Source organism: Lynx rufus, unplaced genomic scaffold (genome assembly GCF_022079265.1).
Source record: "Lynx rufus isolate CCGP_SWC_20201006 ecotype Redwood Valley unplaced genomic scaffold, mLynRuf1.p SCAF_9, whole genome shotgun sequence".
In the NCBI taxonomy this organism is placed as follows: domain Eukaryota; kingdom Metazoa; phylum Chordata; class Mammalia; order Carnivora; family Felidae; genus Lynx; species Lynx rufus.
In genome coordinates, this window is record NW_025814897.1 from 75,690,375 (window position 1) to 75,708,514 (window position 18,140).

General features: G+C 46.7%; 1 protein-coding gene across 3 annotated transcripts in view; it reads left to right on the forward strand.

Moving 5' to 3' along the window:
- NAV2 (neuron navigator 2) overlaps nt 1-18,140 on the forward strand; it is a 399,317-nt gene that overhangs the window by 231,813 nt on the left and 149,364 nt on the right. For all 3 annotated transcript variants that reach the window (XM_047071097.1, XM_047071099.1, XM_047071098.1), the window contains 3 exons: nt 3,163-3,275; nt 8,340-8,448; nt 10,350-10,739. In XM_047071097.1, coding sequence (XP_046927053.1) covers nt 3,163-3,275; nt 8,340-8,448; nt 10,350-10,739 — 612 coding nt within the window. The remainder of the gene's footprint in view (nt 1-3,162; nt 3,276-8,339; nt 8,449-10,349; nt 10,740-18,140) is intronic.

Sequence of the window (18,140 nt, forward strand, 5' to 3'; positions counted from 1 at the left end):
GGTAATACATATTCAAGCTCCTGCTCCCAGAGTCTTGATTTGCATTTTCGAAATTAAAATATATGATGGTGTTTGGACACCATCCATTTCACTCCCTTTTTCTTTTTTTCTGGAATCATTTGAAAGATTGTAAAACATTTAACCTCTTTTAAAATTTCACGCTTCTTTGTGAGAGGAAAACTCTTAACGAAAGAGCAAATGTCTGACAAATACGAGAAATGAGAAAATGTCATGCGTATCTGTCAAGCTGTACTTGAATGTCCATGTTCACCCTGTGTGATGTCCCTCTGGCCCCTCTGATGTGCTTTTCCTTCTCAGGTGAGCCAAGATGGGAGTCAGGATGCCCGGGCTCTGTCTTTTATTAGCTTACAAATCCCTGGGTGGTCTGGGACCCTTCCCTGTGGGGACAGCTATGGAGCACATGCTACATATGTGCAGAGACCCTGCTAAGGCTTTTCATGCCTTCGCCCATAGAATCATCCCCGAGACTTCACAAGCTCGCTACTTTTGAGATCCCCGTTCCATAGGTGAGCAAACTGAGGCTCTGAGTGATTAAATAACTCACACCAAGTCCAGAGCTAATAGCTAGAAGAGCTAGTGTCTAAACCCATGTCTAACTAGAGGGGCCAAGTTCTTAAGTGCCAAACAGTCTTGGCTCTCTGAGTCAGTGCAGCTCCCTGAACCTCATTGTCTTCATCTATAGAGCAAGGAGATGAGATGAGATGAGATGAGATGAGATGAGATGAGATGAGATGAGATGAGATGAGATGAGATGAGATGAGAAGATTTTTTTTAAATGGGTTAGACTCCCCTTGTGCTCTAAAATTCTCTCTACTTACTGTAGAGAACTTGCCGTCTTCCCTCCCCAGAACCTGTCAACATTGGCGATGTTACCAAGGCATAAAAGAAAGATAAGTCATCTTTTTGAATCACACTGAATGAATTATATTGAGAAGTGACACAGACATGTATCACTTCACACTTGACTGAATGCTTCTTGAGTCCTGTCACGTGATTTTTGTGGCAGCCAGGAGAGGTCACTGTTGCTAGCCCTGCTGTACACATGGGGGACCTGAGGGTCAGAGGTGTGAAGTGACTTCTCACATGTGCGTGGCTACCTGCAGCCAGCGAAATGTTCAGACTCCAAGTCTAATGCTCCTTCTAGGACCCAGCATCTTTCTAGACTTAAACATTTCTCGTTGATACATTCAGTACACCCTGCTTAAGGGCCCGCTCTACATGTGAACTTGAACAGCTTGAGTTCTTACACGTCCATGTCAAAAGAGCCAGTCTTTGCTTTCAGAGAGCTCTCTAGTTGAGGCAAGATTTATTAATTAGCTCGCATTGTAATACATCGGTATCAGGAGAATAAGAATGCTGTAGAAACGCACAGGTGGAGCGCTTAGCCAGCAGAGTCAGGGAAGGTTTCCCGGCCAAGATGACACGGGAACTGTGTGTTAAAGGCTGATTAGGAGCAAGAGAGGAATGAAGAGGAAAAGAGCCTTTAGGCACAGGTCACACTAACTACAAAGGCAAAACCCTTAAGGGCATGGTGTGCTCTAAAGGAATGAAGACACAGGTGGAAGAGAAGACATGGCAGGGCTGTGTGTACAGGGCAGGGTGGCACAAGACAGGGCTGGAAATGAATACCCATGTGGGGCGTTGTCTACCACAGTTAGGACGTCAGACCTTACTCTATGGGCCACGGAAACCATCTTTGATCAGAGGGTGATGTGATCGTATCGGTGTCGCAAAAACCAGTGGAGGATGGTGTGGGGAGTAGACTGGACCTACAGACAGTCTAGAATAGAGGCCACAGACTCAGATGCCTGATTCCGACCCAAAAGGTAATAGAAATGAGTGGCCGGGGGTAATGGGACCGTGGCAGAGGGAGTGCTAGACTGTCTAGAGGGAGCAGCCACCACTTGGCACCAGCAGGTGGCGCCCTGCAAGAAAGTCCATGTAGACTTTCTTGTTTTCACTGCAAGTGGAGAAACGGACGAGGCAGAAATCCAGATATTTCTTGTGAAATCTCCCAATTTTAAAACGTTGAAATGAATTCAAAAAGCTTCAAAATACTACACAGACCAATAAGAATCTACGGGCTGGTTCCGACACCTGGCTGCCGTTTGCAACCTCCAGGCTGGAAGCAGTGTTTACAAAGTGCTTATAGGTCAGAGATGATGAAAGCCTGGACTCTGGCCAGTGGGTCAAAAGGAGCAACACGAATCCAAAAATCCTCAAGGGGTGGGGACTGCAGGAATTTGGAATTGACGGCTTCATTAGGAGGGCGAAGGTGGGGAAGGATGGGTGACTTGAGGTTTCTCGGTACATCCCCCACGTTTAAGACAGTCCACGTTCCTGGCAAACACTTTTTTCATGGAGAGTGAAGTCTGGGTGAATGAGTTCAGGACGCTAATGAATTAATAACTCTACACCCAGGGTTACGCATCTGAGTGTAATTACACATTTGCACGCCACGCCTAGGTCAGCCGAGGTAGTTGTGGCAAGAACGCATTGCATGAAGCAGTGGCCTTGATTTACTGGACAAATAAAGGCACAGAGAAGGTTTGGGGAAGTACAGATTTCAAAGTGTTGAAATAATGATCGATGAGACCTTTCATCTCCGAAGATCTGAGCTCTGAATCCGAGACGTAGAGGGCCAACACACCTGCTTGGCACCCACTCCTGACCGGTTTTGTAGTCACCTTTCCAGAGAGAGCCATGACAGGAGGATTTGGGGAGGGCCACGGGGCTGTCAGTGGAGTCATCTTTATGCTTGACTTTCTGGTATTGCTGAGTACTTAGAAGTTGCTCTTTGGCGGAGGTTAAGTGATCCAAACCACTCAGTACTCTCCAGCCTTTTTCTGGCCAGACCTAGCTCCCTGATAGGGATTCGGAGAAGCATTCCCCAGTGAGGGATTGCAGACCCTCCGTTTGGGCAACGAATATTTCATCTTTTACAGTTCACTGGCTCTCTCCGTTTCTAGGACATTGTTCCACATGTGCTGATGAATTATTTAGAGTCAGTCTGCTGGTCTGCTCTGTTCTAAAGCGTCTCGTTGAAGGGGGTGATGGCGTGTGCTGTGGTCAGACCACAGTGGTCCAGATGTGGTAGCTACTGCTCGTGACAAGTGTGTCTGCTTTGGTTTGTGTGTGAAGGTCCCAGACAGACACCGAAGGGAATGTTACTGCTGAATCCAGCTCCGCGGGCGTGAGCATGGAACCCACCCACTACACTAAGAGTGGACAGCCTGCTCTGGAGGAGCTCACTGGTGAGTATGGAGCCCCAGAAAGTCTGTGTCTGCTGCCGATGAGACCTCCCATATGACCACCCGGCCTGATTGGAGTCGCCTTACTATTGCACTGACGGATAACCTAAACAAAGTTACTAGTGTTATTTTTTGTTTTCCGTCTTCTCTTTCTTCCCTGTCCTCTCTTGAACAGTCTACTCCCTTGTCCCCAGAAGTATAAGTAAATCTCTTGCTTACTGGCAAATCCTGTTTTAATACATGTTCCATTTCATTCATGTAGCGGACCTGGGCTGCTCTGACACTTAACTTTGAATCTCCTTGATCACTCTTCAGATAAAGTCACTTTCGAACAAGATCTGCAACTATCATATCTTGCCTTTTTTTTTTTTTTCCTTTCCTGTATGGAAGCACTGATTGAAAATGCATTCTTGTCATCCTGCATTAATCGGAAAGGAGAACACAGCATGCTTCTTTTACCAAAAATAAACATTTGGTAAAAAAAAATATGTTTTTTTGACCAAAAAATAAACATATCTAAATTTTATTTAAGTTTAACCTAGACGATGATGATTAAAGGGCTATTATGTTACATGAAAACATAAAATCCACAGTTGCCATGTAGTTAATTCCACGGGTATTGATTTATTAAGGTTATAAACCTGTCACATCCTCAAAGGAGAAAAGTTAGCGTATGAGTCAGGATTCCTACTGCGCTGCATTCGGGGTTTATCACCACCTCTGTCTGTGTGCCCCATTCCCCACTTCTGTGTCCTATGTTCCAGCAACTTCTAATCAGGGAAGTGAGTGGTAAACCACACATTTAGCAGTGGTTGTGTTATTCTTTGCATATCTTACCACTTCCAGGGTTGGCTTAAAAATCGAATCCATGTTTCAAGTCCGTTTATTAGGCTAAATATCCACGACCACACCGTTTTAATAGCCACATCACAGCTGTGGAGTTGGTCTGCAGCCCACGTGAGGGGATCATACCCATCTCACCATTAGCTCTGAGTATTAATTTCAGAGGATCTGAGCTATTTAACTATTTCCTTCTGGTTCTGCTGGCCGGGCACAGTGATGAGGCAGAGTTTTCAAGCCATTTAGAAGTGATCCATCTTGCAGTGGTTCAGGACCCCACATTTGGGATTGATTTTGTGCTTCCTTCCCTCCAAGCTTTGTACCTCCTTGCATATGAGGACATGGCTAGCCCAGCAAAAGGGCCCGCTACGAGAAGGGTGTGGCGTTCAGTGACTACTCAGGTCTCCACACACATTCCAGACTGTATTCTTATGTGCACACATCAAAAGAGGCAGGCTAGTGCTCCGAGAGCCCGGCATATATCAGATGTGTGTCCCGTGGAGTCGTGTGGATTCATGTCAGACTCTGAGGCTCTGCAAAATTCACATTTGAAAAGCAGAAGCAGCGGCCAGAGAACATTCCACATCACACTTCCCTCCCTTTTTTCTTCCTTCCTTCCCTCCTTCCTTTTTTTTTTTTTTTTTAATTGCTAAGCGGAATTTCTTAGAGTGACTTGTCTTTACGTTCAAGCAGTAGACATCACATGTGTGACTATGCTGTGAATCATTTTATGGACACAACGGATAGTAGTATAAGGTCGAATTAACCTATCCACAGCTGATCCCTTGAAGTGACAATGAGTAGCGGGTATATTTAGAAATGGACATTTATGACACTGACCGATTGCTTAGTTCTGCCCCTCTTCAGGTGGCGAACTAGGTGGGTTTTCCCATGGTGCTTTGTCATTTGTATGACATTACAGTTGAGACCTTGTAACTTGGATCATAGAGTCAGAAGGGAGCACACACACCTGTTGATTATCCAGTCCACGAATCCCTTCTGTCCTTCACTGACAAATTGTCTTTCAGTCTCTGCTTGAATGTTTGTGACAAGAAATTATTCCTTCGTAAGGCAGCCCTTCCATTTTTTTGTTGGCCTTCACTGGTAACAGAAATTCTTTATTCTTTCGTTTCTAGTCACTGGATATAATCCATCCTCTTACAGCCCACAGCTAATTTCCATTCTTTGTCGTACAACAGCTTCTCCCTTGAGCCTCCTCCCTCCAAGGGAAAATCCCGGGCTCCCTCCACGTTCCTCTTGTAACACCCTGACGTCCTCCAAGGTCAGCCCTGTTGGGTCACAGTGTGGTGTTCTGTCCATCATGGCCGGTCGCCCAAGGGAGGGCTGACCTTGTGAATACAGAAGAGCTGCAGAGGGACAGGGAATACCTTAAGACCTCTGTACGCGAGCAGAAGGGGCCTCCATTTCCACCGGAGCATAGTTGTGTGTTCATTCTGCTCAGGCTGTGAGCTGGTGCACATCCTTGCTCACATCGTGCAGCCTCTGAGGAGACAGAAATGGCAATTGAGAATGTGATCACCTGAGCAAGGTGGGTGGGTCCTAGTTTGCGCTTCTGCGCTGCTCTTGGAATCTGGTATGTGTCGTGCTCTGGGCTGGGGCTGGGGGGTTGCAGGCGTTTCCCAGCACAAAGCCGCACGCCCCAACAAAGGAAACAGGAAACTTGAATTCAGCAAGCCCTCATTTTGTGCCAGGCGTATCATAAGCATTTCATGCGATCCTCCTACTGCCCCTTTCAGGGAAGGTTTTTATCCCCATTTGACAGATGACATTCAGAAAGGATCAAATGACTCACTCCGAAGTCAAGCGGCTAATAGATAGCATCGCCAGAGTTCAAACCTTGGTCGAAATGCAGGCAGTCTGTGCTTTTTCTTTCAGCCCTACACTGACCAAACATTTTTGGACAATAAATATCTCTTGGGCAACTGCAGATTTGTGTGAGAGTTACTAAGAGTAAGGGTGAGATACCTTCCCATCTCAAAGGTCTTTTGAATTTCTAAAGGAGAGTTTACAGGTGAACATGCCAATTAGGAGAGACATGGGAAAATAGGTACAATTATGATGCTTTTATAGGTGATTAAGTTAACTAATTGGGAAGTTTGTGCCTAGATTTAGCTTTCTTTATTATTAATTTATTTTAAGTTTGTTTATTTTTGAGAGAGAGAGAGTGCACATATGTGCATGGGAGAGGGACAGAGAGAGAGAGAGCGAATCCTGATGAGGGGCTCGATCACACAGACTGTGAGATCATGACCTGAGCTGACATAAAGAGTCGGATGCTTAACCGACTGAGCCACCCAGGCGCCCCTAGGTTTAGCTTTGATAAATGTTTACTGCAGGGCCTAGAGCTGTCCCAAGGATCAGTACCTTTTTGGCCTTCTTATGATAGAATATGGCCAAAGTGACAGCAAAAGATACTGGATAGGCCAGGAGATAGATGTAGTTACATTCTTCCAGTGCCATGCAGGAAGGGAAGTAAACTTTCATCACTGCTTTTGTTTGAAAACACACATGTATATGTATGTTTAAAGAATTGGGTGGGAAATGCAAGCCTGGACCACTGTTCAGATAAGAGAAAGATGCCTTCCAACTTTCTCTTGGTTCAAAAGGAGGAGAAAATTGGAAACACTTGGTATTTTCAAGGACCAGAGAGTTTGCTAGAGCAAATTTCCTCCATAAAATCACACATGTGTCATTCAGTCCATCTCCCGGTCTCCAGGCACTACCGTGTCAAGAACAACTATAGAAGCTTTTCTGCCTCAGAAATAAAGTCAGTTCCATAACATTTCTTAGCTGCCTGTTCCCTTATTTAAATTATTTTTAATGTTTATTTATTGTTAGGAGACAGAGACATAGTGTGAACGAGGGAGGGACAGAGAGAGAGGGAGACACAGAATCTGAAGCAGGCTCCAGGCTCTGAGCTGTCAGCACAGAGCCCGATGCGGGGCTCGAACCCGTGAACTGTGATATCATGACCTGAGCTGAAGTCTGACGCCCAACTGACTGAGCCACCCAGGTGCCCCGTTAGCTGCCTGTTCCCTTATTAATGACAGCTGCTGGGAGTTCTATGTAGTAGTTCCTGATGTCAATTCCACTCACTGCTGCCCGCCCATGTGTACCAGTTCTATGCGGAGATGTCCTTAAAAATGTGGCTCAAAGCTTGAGATAGTCATAGGCTTTTAAGGAGCCTCGATTGTGGTTCTTCGGCAGGCTTCTCAGCCTTCCCTGGAATTACTCTGAGGGACAGGTGTTTGCTTCCTTCCATCATTCTTGTCATTATTCCCCATCTCCTCTGCCCCATGTAAGCCCACACGAAGCAGAAGAGCCAGAGAACCCAGAGCAAGGCTTCTCTGGAGGGCATGTGGCTTCCTAGCTTGTGTAGGGCCCGTTTCTGCTGGTACCCTTATGCCAGCTTGACCTCTGACTGGCCGGGTGTTCTGTGGAAAATCTTGCCCAGAGAATGGAAGTTTCATCCCCCGAAGAGAAACCCTCGGTCCTCTTGATGGCTTCCTGCTTTGCAGCACCAGCTGGCATGACTTAGTGCCTGAGGTGGATGCTGTGCTCAGGAATCTCCAGGCCCTATCCCGTTTACAGCTGTCCTACGTCGGTACTGTTACTGTCCTCTTTTGAGGACTGTGGAATCTGAGCGATAGAGAAGGTCAGCACCTTCCCCACGGTCACACAGCCAGTGAGTTGGAAGGACCGGAATTTGAGATGACATAAAAATCCAACAGAAAGAGGCAAACCTCTCTCTGTAGAAATATTTGTGATTAATAAGTGAAGATCTTTTAGGCACTGCAAGTCGTGTTTACCAAATAGGGCTGGTAGAAAGCAGAGTGTTACCACCAATGGGTGAGAAAATAAAATGCTTCACCCACTTCTGCACGGGCAGAAAATGATTGGTGGGAGGTGCTTAGACCTAACTTGGGTTTGTCTTTATTGGAGACAGTTTGTAAATGTGTTTGCCCTTCAGGCCAGGTGCTTTGCTTCTCCTGCAAGGTAGACTTTACCTGTTTCAGAAGGGACCTGGAGGGAAAAGAAAGACTTCTCTCCTTGGATTTAGCGACTTCCTTTGGGTGTCCATCCATCCATTTGTTCTCAAATCCTTAAGCGCCCACAGTGAGCCAGGCCCTGAGCATCGAACATGGCGTGTTCCATGGAGCTCACGATCTATCAGAGGATTAAAAGTCTTACCCCTCATCTTTCCAGGGGAAGACCCTGAAGCTCGACGGCTGCGAACAGTGAAGAACATCGCTGACCTGCGGCAGAACTTGGAGGAGACCATGTCTAGTTTACGGGGAACTCAGGTCACACACAGGTGAATGAATGTCTTCACTGAATCACGGGCGACTTGATTTTCAGGCAGCTTCTCCTATGTTTGTTCATGCCACCAGCAATGCGACTTGGTTAATAATGGAATGAATAATTTTGATCCCCAAATGTGCTGGAATTCACAGAGCAGGCCATACAATGTGCAGAAGAGAAATGTCAGGGGCAAAAATCAGTATAGACTGGTTCCTCCCCAAAGCAGAAGGTCGCTAAATCCATTTGTCAGTGGATATTGTGGACCAGTTCCATTTAAATTTCACCTGACTTGCATTTTCGAAGCCTGTATTGTGCTGTTAAAATGAGCAGGTGAACTATATTTGACCTGCGTGATAAAGTGAATAACTTGAATTCCTACCCAGTCTTCTGATACACAATGCTCTGTAATGTTGTTAGTCATGCCCGCGTATAAAACACGTAAGGAAATATTTATAAAAACTTATGATCGTGCTTAAACTGTGATTGCGTTGGATGAGATCTAGGATTACATTGGAAACATGCATCAGGTTGTTTTCATTGTTGAGCGTGAAGTCAAAGAGGTTGCAACCCCCTGACCCCCTTCGTGGATTTTGGCAGAACCAAAGTTGACGGTTTGCCTTTGGCCTTGATGATGAAGGCAAAGTGCTAGTTACCCCGGTAACTCCCAGGGAGTCTCCCTTGCTTCTCCAATTTCAGTTTCTTTGATAAATGAACATAGCACAGGGACAGCAGGGCTTCCCCAACTCCCGGCAGCTTTGGCAGAACGGGGCTGAGCGCTGTGGGTTCTATCTTAAATGAGACAGGAGCCTGAACCTTAGGGGTCCCCAGTATGAGGGTAGTAAGGCCGCTTCTAGGATGAAAGGGAAACAGAAATAGTTGAGGCACCAAACTGGTTCTTCCCGAGGACAGTAAACTTGACGGGTTGTAGCGTGGTGCCCCCTTGCCAAACCTTTACGTATTTGATGGCATGGAGCCAGCTGCTAGACCCCGTGACGCCGTGATCAAGTATGAAACATCCCTCTTTCCACCTTAATCACCGAAACTGACTTGCTGGGGGTTGTGGCAGTTTGGTGGCTTTCTTGGTTTGGGCTAAGACAGTCACGATGACAGCGGGGAGACCTTTGATGGCTTTTCTTCAGGGAAGGCTCTCTCAGCTCAGTTGGGAGACCCCATGCTCTCTGCAGAGGTACATTAACCAGCCTGCTTGTACCACAAGATCTGCAGGGCTGGAGAGAGTGATGTTAGAGTCTTTCTAATGGCCAGGGATGCACTCAGTCTCCTGGCAGAGTCAGATCCTTGTAACTTTATTATGGACCTTAAACCTGGGTAATTACCACTCTCCCAGCCTCTTGCCCCTGAAATTTAGTTGTCCTTTTGGACGAGATGTGGGAGAAGCAAAGGTGTGGGGGAAATAGAGCTTAGAGTTACAAAATCAGGGCTCTCCCCACCTGCTTGGTGTAGAGGGAGCTGAGCACGTGACAGGTGACACTGGGAGCTCGGGAGTGGAAAAGGGGAGCTGTCACACAGCATCCTGGAATGTGTGGGTCAGAGGATATGTTATGCCCCCTCCCTGTCATTTTGGCATTTTTCCTTTCTTGGGTTGGAAAGAAGAGTCCAGTAGTTAAGATCATTTCATTGAAGTCAGGGGTAAGTGGGGATCTGGTACCATGTTTTAGGGGGAAGGTCTCTGCTGGGCTTCTCAGAGTGTTCTATTCACGTACAGCTTCGTCTTCTCATTTTTAACAGGAAATACAGTGGGTAGTGCATTGGTGGCTATTGCTTGATCCTATTTCATGTATGGGAAGTATTTTGTAGTTCTAAAAAAAAATTACATAATTCTAAAAAAAAAAAAAAAAGCTACAAAGGATCCTGAGTTAATGAGGTTCTAAGCCAAGGCCGCTTTTATGTTTTCAGCACATTGGAAACCACATTTGACACCAACGTCACCACGGAGATAAGTGGGCGCAGTATCCTCAGCCTGACAGGCAGACCCACTCCTCTGTCCTGGAGACTCGGCCAGTCCAGCCCCCGGCTCCAAGCGGGAGATGCCCCCTCTATGGGCAACGGGTACCCGCCTCGAGCCAATGCCAGCCGGTTCATCAACACCGAGTCGGGCCGCTACGTGTACTCTGCCCCTCTGAGGAGGCAGCTGGCCTCCAGGGGAAGCAGCGTCTGCCACGTGGACGTCTCAGACAAGGCAGGAGACGAGATGGACCTGGAAGGCATCAGCATGGACGCCCCCGGCTACATGAGTGACGGGGACGTTCTGAGCAAGAACATCCGGACTGATGACATCACAAGCGGGTGAGTCCCTGGGGCTTCTCTCTCTCCACAGAGCGGGAGAAGGCTTGGCAGCTGGTTTCTCTCTGGTGGGGCTTTGTGTAAGTTCTCTGAGATCAGACTGTCTACTGCACTCTGCTGTCCCTGTCAAAGGTGGTGTGGTGTGAGGGGAACTTTCTGAGCTGACAGTCACCAGACCTGAGCCCCCAGTCCAGACTTAGCCAGTAACTTGCTAGGGGAGGTCTAGCAAGGTTCCACCAGCGGCCGGAGTGACACTTGGCAACAGACTGATCGTGTTGGTCCTTTAAACCAAGACTCGCGCCTAAGATGGAATCCAGACTCCTTAGTTTGGCCGTCGCCTTCTTAGAGGTCCTCCTTCTCCATCCGTCTTGCTTCCTCTGCTTCCTGGCTTCCTTCTCTTCCTCATTCTCATCAAGCTTCTTCCTGCCTCATGGGCTGTGGGCTCTCCACCTGGATTCGGTTCCTGTGATCCTCGGGCAGCAGCTCTTTGGAGGAACCCTCATCGACTACTCAGCTTGAAGTAGTTATGTGGCCTGCCCCGTGCCCTGATCATCTCCATCGCCATCTTATGCTCCCCCGAAAGCTTGTCCCTATTGGAAATTATCCTGACGACATGTTTATATTTTCTTGTCCCCCTGCCCCCTCCTGCTTGCCACAATAAAGCACCATGAAGGAGGGACATCGTCTGGCCTATTCGCCGCCTTATCCCCCATACGTGGTACATACAGAAACTTATATCATAAATATGGCTGACTTCATGAATGTGTGGATTGAGAGATGAAGGAAAAAACCCAGCCACCCTGTTTCTCCATTTGTTCACATGGGAACTTAAAGTGAGCGGTGGGATGATGTCTAAGTTGCCCTGTGGCCACGTATGGCACGAGGCAAGGCTTCCTGATATTAACTTCACTCCCAGGTCTCTGTGAAAACTGAAGGAGCCCCTGTTTATTTCACTTGCCTGAGACTTCTTCATTTGAGAACTTGTGCACAAACTCTCCCAGATCTTTTCCTCCTCTCCCAAAATTAGCAGTCAGAATTGCAGCTAATAGAAATCAGGCGTGGGGCACCTGGATGGCTCAGTCGGTTAAGCATCCGACTTTGGCTCAGGTCATGATCTTGCACCCCATGGGTTCGAGTCCTGCCTTGGGCTCTGTGCTGACAGCTCGGAGCCTGGAGCCTGCTTCGAATTCTGTGTCTCCCTCTCTTTCTCTCTGCCCCTCCCCTGTTCTCACCCTGTCTCTCTCTCTCTGTCTCTTGCTCGCTTTCTCATTAAAACAAACAAACAAAAAAAACCAGTCATAATAATCATCCTGCTCATTTCCATGAACAGAGTGATCAAGACCCCCATGGGTGAGTCAGTATTTAAATAATTTTAATAATAGCTAATGTTCCCACTACGTGCCGAGCACTGTGCTTCATATATGTTATCTTGTTCTGTGTCACGGCAAGTAGGTGATATCATAATCCCCATTTTTATGAATGAGTAGGAAGGTTAAAGAACTTGACTAAGGTCTCAAAGTGATGAGGAGACAGAGCCCAGGGTTTGTGGCTTCAGAACCTGAGCCTGTTATTAAACCATCCTGTCCAACATTTTATCACTACACTAAAATAGCACAACTACTGGAGTTTATTTCAAAATTAATTTACTTTTGCTCAGTTTTACTTGTCTTAGTAGAAATGTTCTTTCATTTCATGAAAACCTCAGCTATAGATATGCTTTGGCTTTCTGCCCGTCCCTTTTAGAACCATCTTGGTGAGCAAAATCTTGGAAGACAGGAGCCACCAAACCCTTACAGTGGGACAAATTTCTGCTTTCCAGAATGGCTGGGAACACTAATGGACTAGTAAAACCTGGTTAACCGAGAGCATAATCATATGTTGCTAGTTTTCCATAAGCACGAAAAACAATCACATATACCTATTACTAAAATTGCCTGTAATTTAACCTTTTTATTATTATTTAGAAGACTTTTGGTGTCCAGTGTGGCCTCAAGATTATCATTACCAATTCCCACTGGAATATGCTACGAAAATATTTTTTAGTGATTCTGAGATTTTTTGTGCGTGTGTCCTCTATTAGTTAATTTTATTGTCAAGCTAGTCTTTTAATCCTCAGTAGACGGTCAGTGTCTGATTTTGAGGTAGTGTTTACAGTTTCCACAAGGTGGCGTCATTGGAACACTCTCCACTGAACCTGAGTGCTGTCCCAGTGAGATGGTCCTAGATTTTTAGCTCTTCAACCATAACCTTTATCGCTGCTAAGTAGCACAAATGTTTACATTTCAGTTCCTGCTTCGGGAAAGCTTACATTTTTAGCAAGTGAGATATGCTCAGAGCAAGTGCAGATAAAAGTGCGGAAATGTAAGCAAACCACCCAGTTATTGACACTGGAGAACTCTGGTCTGGTTTCCTTCCCCATTTCTTTTAATGCAGAACTTTACCTTCAAAATGAGGAGAGGGAAGCCCAGATGGCATCTAATGCTCTGGAACACGAGTTAAGTAAGACTCCGCTCTATGGAAACGCGTGTTGAGTTTTCTGTTTTGAGGCCAAATTACCTGTTTGCCTTCATATGCTGAGTTCAAGGCAGGTTTAAGGTTCTTTGTACTCTTTTCTTTTTCCCCTTATACACATGACTATGTGTAGGTGTTGAAGGACTGAGCTATTCTTCCATGCTTTGGAATCTGCTAAGTAAGTCCTTGCTGAAGCAGTGGATGTAGTGGAAAGAAAACAGACTGAGTCATGAGCCTGAGCTGGAACCCTGCTCGGCCCCCTTGCAAGCTCTGTGACGTTAGTACAACATTTAACGCCCCTAAGCCTTGCAGCACTACAGTTAATAAGGTCTTTACCCCTCTACAATTAGATAGTTCTCTTTGAGGTTGTATCTGGTTAATGGCAAATATCTGATGAAGACACAGGGTTTCAGACAGGATCTAGATGTCTTATCAACCTCAAACATCCAGACACTTGAAAACAGTGAGATGATTAAAGTGTCCATCCAGATGTTTGTTTGGCTTAGTGGGAGCGGCCTTGATGTGTGAGTAATATATAAATCCGTGTGGAGGCTCTTAAAGTTTTTGTAAAAGTTTACACCAAGTTTATTTAGAATGCCTGATGTGGAACTAAGCTTGGTTTCTGAAAACCCATGACCTTGGGGTTTAAAATGACACACTGTACCCCCCAGCTTGGTCTAGCAGCTGTTTTTTGCTGTCTCTAGTTCATTGTCTCCACTGGATATGTATGCACATGCACCTGTGTGTATCATTCAATTCTCCCTAAGGTGGGGCTGAAATTACTCTGTTTCCACTGAGTTTTGCTAAGAACCTAATAGCAAATGCCTTTTGTCTTTATGAGTGTGTATTTATTAAACTCTTCTATCGCAGTTAGTATGCACCAGGCGTGACAAAGAACTTTATGGTTGTCACCTGACCTCACCACTTCCTTTTATTAGATTGATAAATTGGGCTTTGGCTGTACTTCATGGAAGAGAAATTAAAATAACAGACGAAGATGTTTCTTACTAAGTTTTGATCTGTAAAGTCAATCCATTTACTGATCTTCTAAAAATTCAAAGTGCCATATGGTATAGAATAAAATTAAAGGGACCGGCTTAGCGTCCATATGTTTGGAAAGATGATTTTTTTTTTTTTTTCCTTTCAGAGGAGGCACTCAGTTGTATCATGTTCCTTTTGCAAGAACCTTTGATGACTTCCCATTTCTTGTAGGAACAGATCTCAACTGAATGTGGGAAGCTCTTTATGGTCTTTTCGTCAGCCGCCCTCCCTTCCTTAGCCCCAGCCACAGCCCACCTCACATGCCCCACGGTCCCCACTGCTCTGGGTTACCTGCTATTCATTACCAAAGACTATGTGTCCTGTATGTGTAAAGCTTGGTGCCTCACGACATGGCCATTTCTCCATGGCGTTCCTTTCCCTCAGGCCCATCTGACTGATTCTAAAAAATAAACATCCTCCACCAAAGGTGGAGCTCCTGGAAGGCAGGCAGTGCTCAGTATTTTTCTAAACTCAGAGACTACAGGTGGGTATTTAATGAATATCTGTGCATGACCTGTTCTCCATGCGTACCCTCCCAGGACCTTGAGCTTCTATAACTTGCCACCATCAGCTATAAAACCCAATGATGCTATCTACAGACCTGGGAGAAAATCAACTTCAGCTGCTTTGTCTTTTTGGTGCGATGCATAGCTCCATCTAGTGGCCAGTCTGGGATGTGATGCTGTGGTTTTGATTGCTTTTAATTCTGCCTTCTGTTGCTTTGGGACTCAGGGCTCAGGAAGTGGTAAGTCTAGTAGCTGGTTTGTCTTTCACATGTGGCCTGACCAGGAGTGTGGTGTGGGAGGGAAAGCAGGGTTGGGAGCAAGCTGGTCTTCCGGGCTGGCTCTGTGATAGCTGCAGTCTTCCCCGTTAGGTGTCAGGGATTTCTCCATCAACAGATAGTACACGTGTGCTGGTTCCTGCTGGGGGACTCTGATCTTCGGAAGTAGGGCAACCCATGCCCCCTGAATTTCCTATAGCTCCGTAAATATGTCGGGGCGTGTCTTAGCTCAGGCGGCTCTAGCAAAATACCTCGGACTGGGGGCCTTAAATAGCAGACACTTACTTCTACAGTTCTGGAGGCTGAAATCCAACATCAGAGTGCCAGCATGGTCAGGTTCTGGTGAGTGCCCCCTTCCTGGCTTGCTGTGTCCTCACATGGCAGAGAGAAGTGTTGTGCTGTGTCTCCCTTTTCTTAGGAGGGCACTAATCCCATCATGGGGGCCCCACCCTCTTCATGACCTCATTGAACCCAGTTACCTCCCACGGCTAATTCAACATGTGAACAACAAACAAACATACGAATTGGTGGGGGTGACGGAGACAAGCATTTAATCTATAACACAGGGTGTTTGATGCTTCTGTGTATCATTTGCATGTGCACCACCTGTGCCTAGATTGCTTTTTCCATCATTGCTGCCAGGTCATCTCCTCGCAGAAGCCTTCCGTGATTCTTTCCAAGTAGAGGTGGGGACTCTGGGCACCCATGGTATTTGACTTGCCCAGAATAGTAGCACTACATCAGAATTATTATAAAAATGTGTATGGGGGTGCCTGGGTGGCTCAATCAGTTGAGTGTCCGACTTGGGCTCAAGTTACGATCTCACAGTTCGTGAGTTTGAGCCCTGCATTGGGCTCTCTGCTGTGAGCACAGAGCCTTCTTCGGATCCTCCCTCCCTCTCTCTCTCTCTGCCCTTCTCGTACTCTCTCTCAAAAATAAGCAAACATTTAAAAAAAATAAATATGTGTGTGTATAAAATCAAACAAGGGACCCCCACAAAATAATTTTTAGACTATTTCAGTGTGTTAATTCTGAAGAAGGTACAAAGCCTACACCTGTTGCAGCCTCTTAAAGGTGAAAGTCACATCTGTCTTGGACGTTCCCGTGTCTTCATTGGTTGGTGCAGTTCCTGTTGCATAGTAAATAGCCAATAAATATTTGTTGAATGAATGCTGCTACTGACCGTGAGCGAAGCAAGACCAATCACACACCCCTGAATGAATGTGTAGCTAAGTTAGAAGCCCCTTGAGTTTAATTCAGGCCCAGCTGCGTTGTCTGCCCTCTGCTTGGCCCTGTCTTCTGTCGGATTATTCCAGACCTTTGACCACCCCTATCACAGTAAGCTGGACACAGACAGTACAGGAAAAGGGAGACAGCCCAGAACAGTAGGGCCGTGTGCCCTGGGGGTAGTGGAGATGGGGTGCCGCTGTTCTCTCCCTTCCTGCATTGACCATCATGGTCAGATGTGCGAGATATTTCTCACCAAGTCAGCATAGATCACGGCAGACAGCACCGAGAGTCGAAAAGAGGGCACCAATGGCATGAAAGGCTCTTTCTTATCTGGTGAATGTTTCTCATGGTCTTTCCAGGCCAGACCCACAGTGACTTTGACAGGCTGTTGTTCCTGGCAGATTGGTAAGAGAGGAAGCCAACATAAATGATTTTAGGTGAGACTGTCCTGAAAGGCCCTGGGTCATGGCAGGGCACGGCAGACACCCCTGGCATTTGGGAAGGATGGGTTCTTGTTTCTCCAGGTTGGTCCCTCTGCAATGACCTTGCTTTGTTAGGGCTCTTAGGAAGCTTGGGAAGACCAAGTCGCCAGTCAGCCACTGGGCAGGTCCTGGTGGAGTTAGAAAGGTTTCGTTGTCATGGAAAGGTAAAGACTCAGCCCTGGGGGCGCCTGGGTGGCTCAGTGGGTTAAGCGTCCGACTTCAACTCAGGTCATGATCTCGCAGTCCGTGAGTTCGAGCCTCGCGTCGGGCTCTGTGCTGACCGCTCAGAGCCTGGAGCCTGTTTCAGATTCTGTGTCTCCCTCTCTCTCTGCCCCTCCCCTGTTCAAGCTCTGTCTCTCTCTGTCTCAAAAACAAATAAAACATTAAAAAAAAAACTTAAAAAAAAAAAAAAAGACTCAGCCCTGTAGGCAGACTGACGTGTAAGGCCTTGGGTAAGTCACTTGCCCCTAATGCACTGCACCCTCTTCACGTGCACATGCACACACAATACACACACACACACACACACACACACACACACACGTAAAAAGTATAATGTACGGGTGTCTGGGTGGCTGAGTCAGCTGAGCATCCGACTTGGGCTCATGTCGTGATCTCACAGTTGGTGAGTTCCAGCCCCACGTCGGGCTCTATGCTGACAGTGCAGAGCCTGCTTCGGATCCTCTGTCCCCCTTGCTCTCTGCCCCTCCCTCACTCACTTTCTGTCTCTCAAAAACGACATTAAAAAAATGAAGTAAAAACTGAAAAAAATAAAAAGTACAGTGGAACTCCAGCATGAAGCCACAGGCCCGGAGTAGCTCCACAGGCCAGTGATGGGGCTGGGCCAGGCCCCAGTGCACAGCCTGTCCGTTCCTCTCTGCTTCCCTCCGTGTTTCCTCACTGACAGGTCTTAATGGTGTATGAATTCACAGAAACCATAAATTCTTTTCCCTGTCTAATATTTTCCTCAGTGTTAAGTATCCCAGGCAAGTACAGTGACCCCTGTTTTCCTAAAAAGCTCGCTTTAGAGCAAGCAAGCACAGGGTGTCGTGCGGGGGGCACGATTCATTTCCCCAAGCGTTGCAGAACCAGGGACCGCTTTCCCCGTGTGGTTGTGGTGTCATGGGACGTGGGTGGTTTGGCTGATCGATGACTCTGGCTACCAGTGTCCATGGTCCCTGATGCCCGCAGAGGTATGGGTTGCACACTTCTTCAACCCGCAGTCGACTTGATTTACTGAGTGTGGGAAATCTATCAGCCCTTATCGGCAGCTGGGTAGGCAGTTTTATCAGAGAAGAAAGAACAATCGAGCTGACAACGGGCTGAAAGTAGAGAAATTCCCCAGCATTCCCGAGCTGA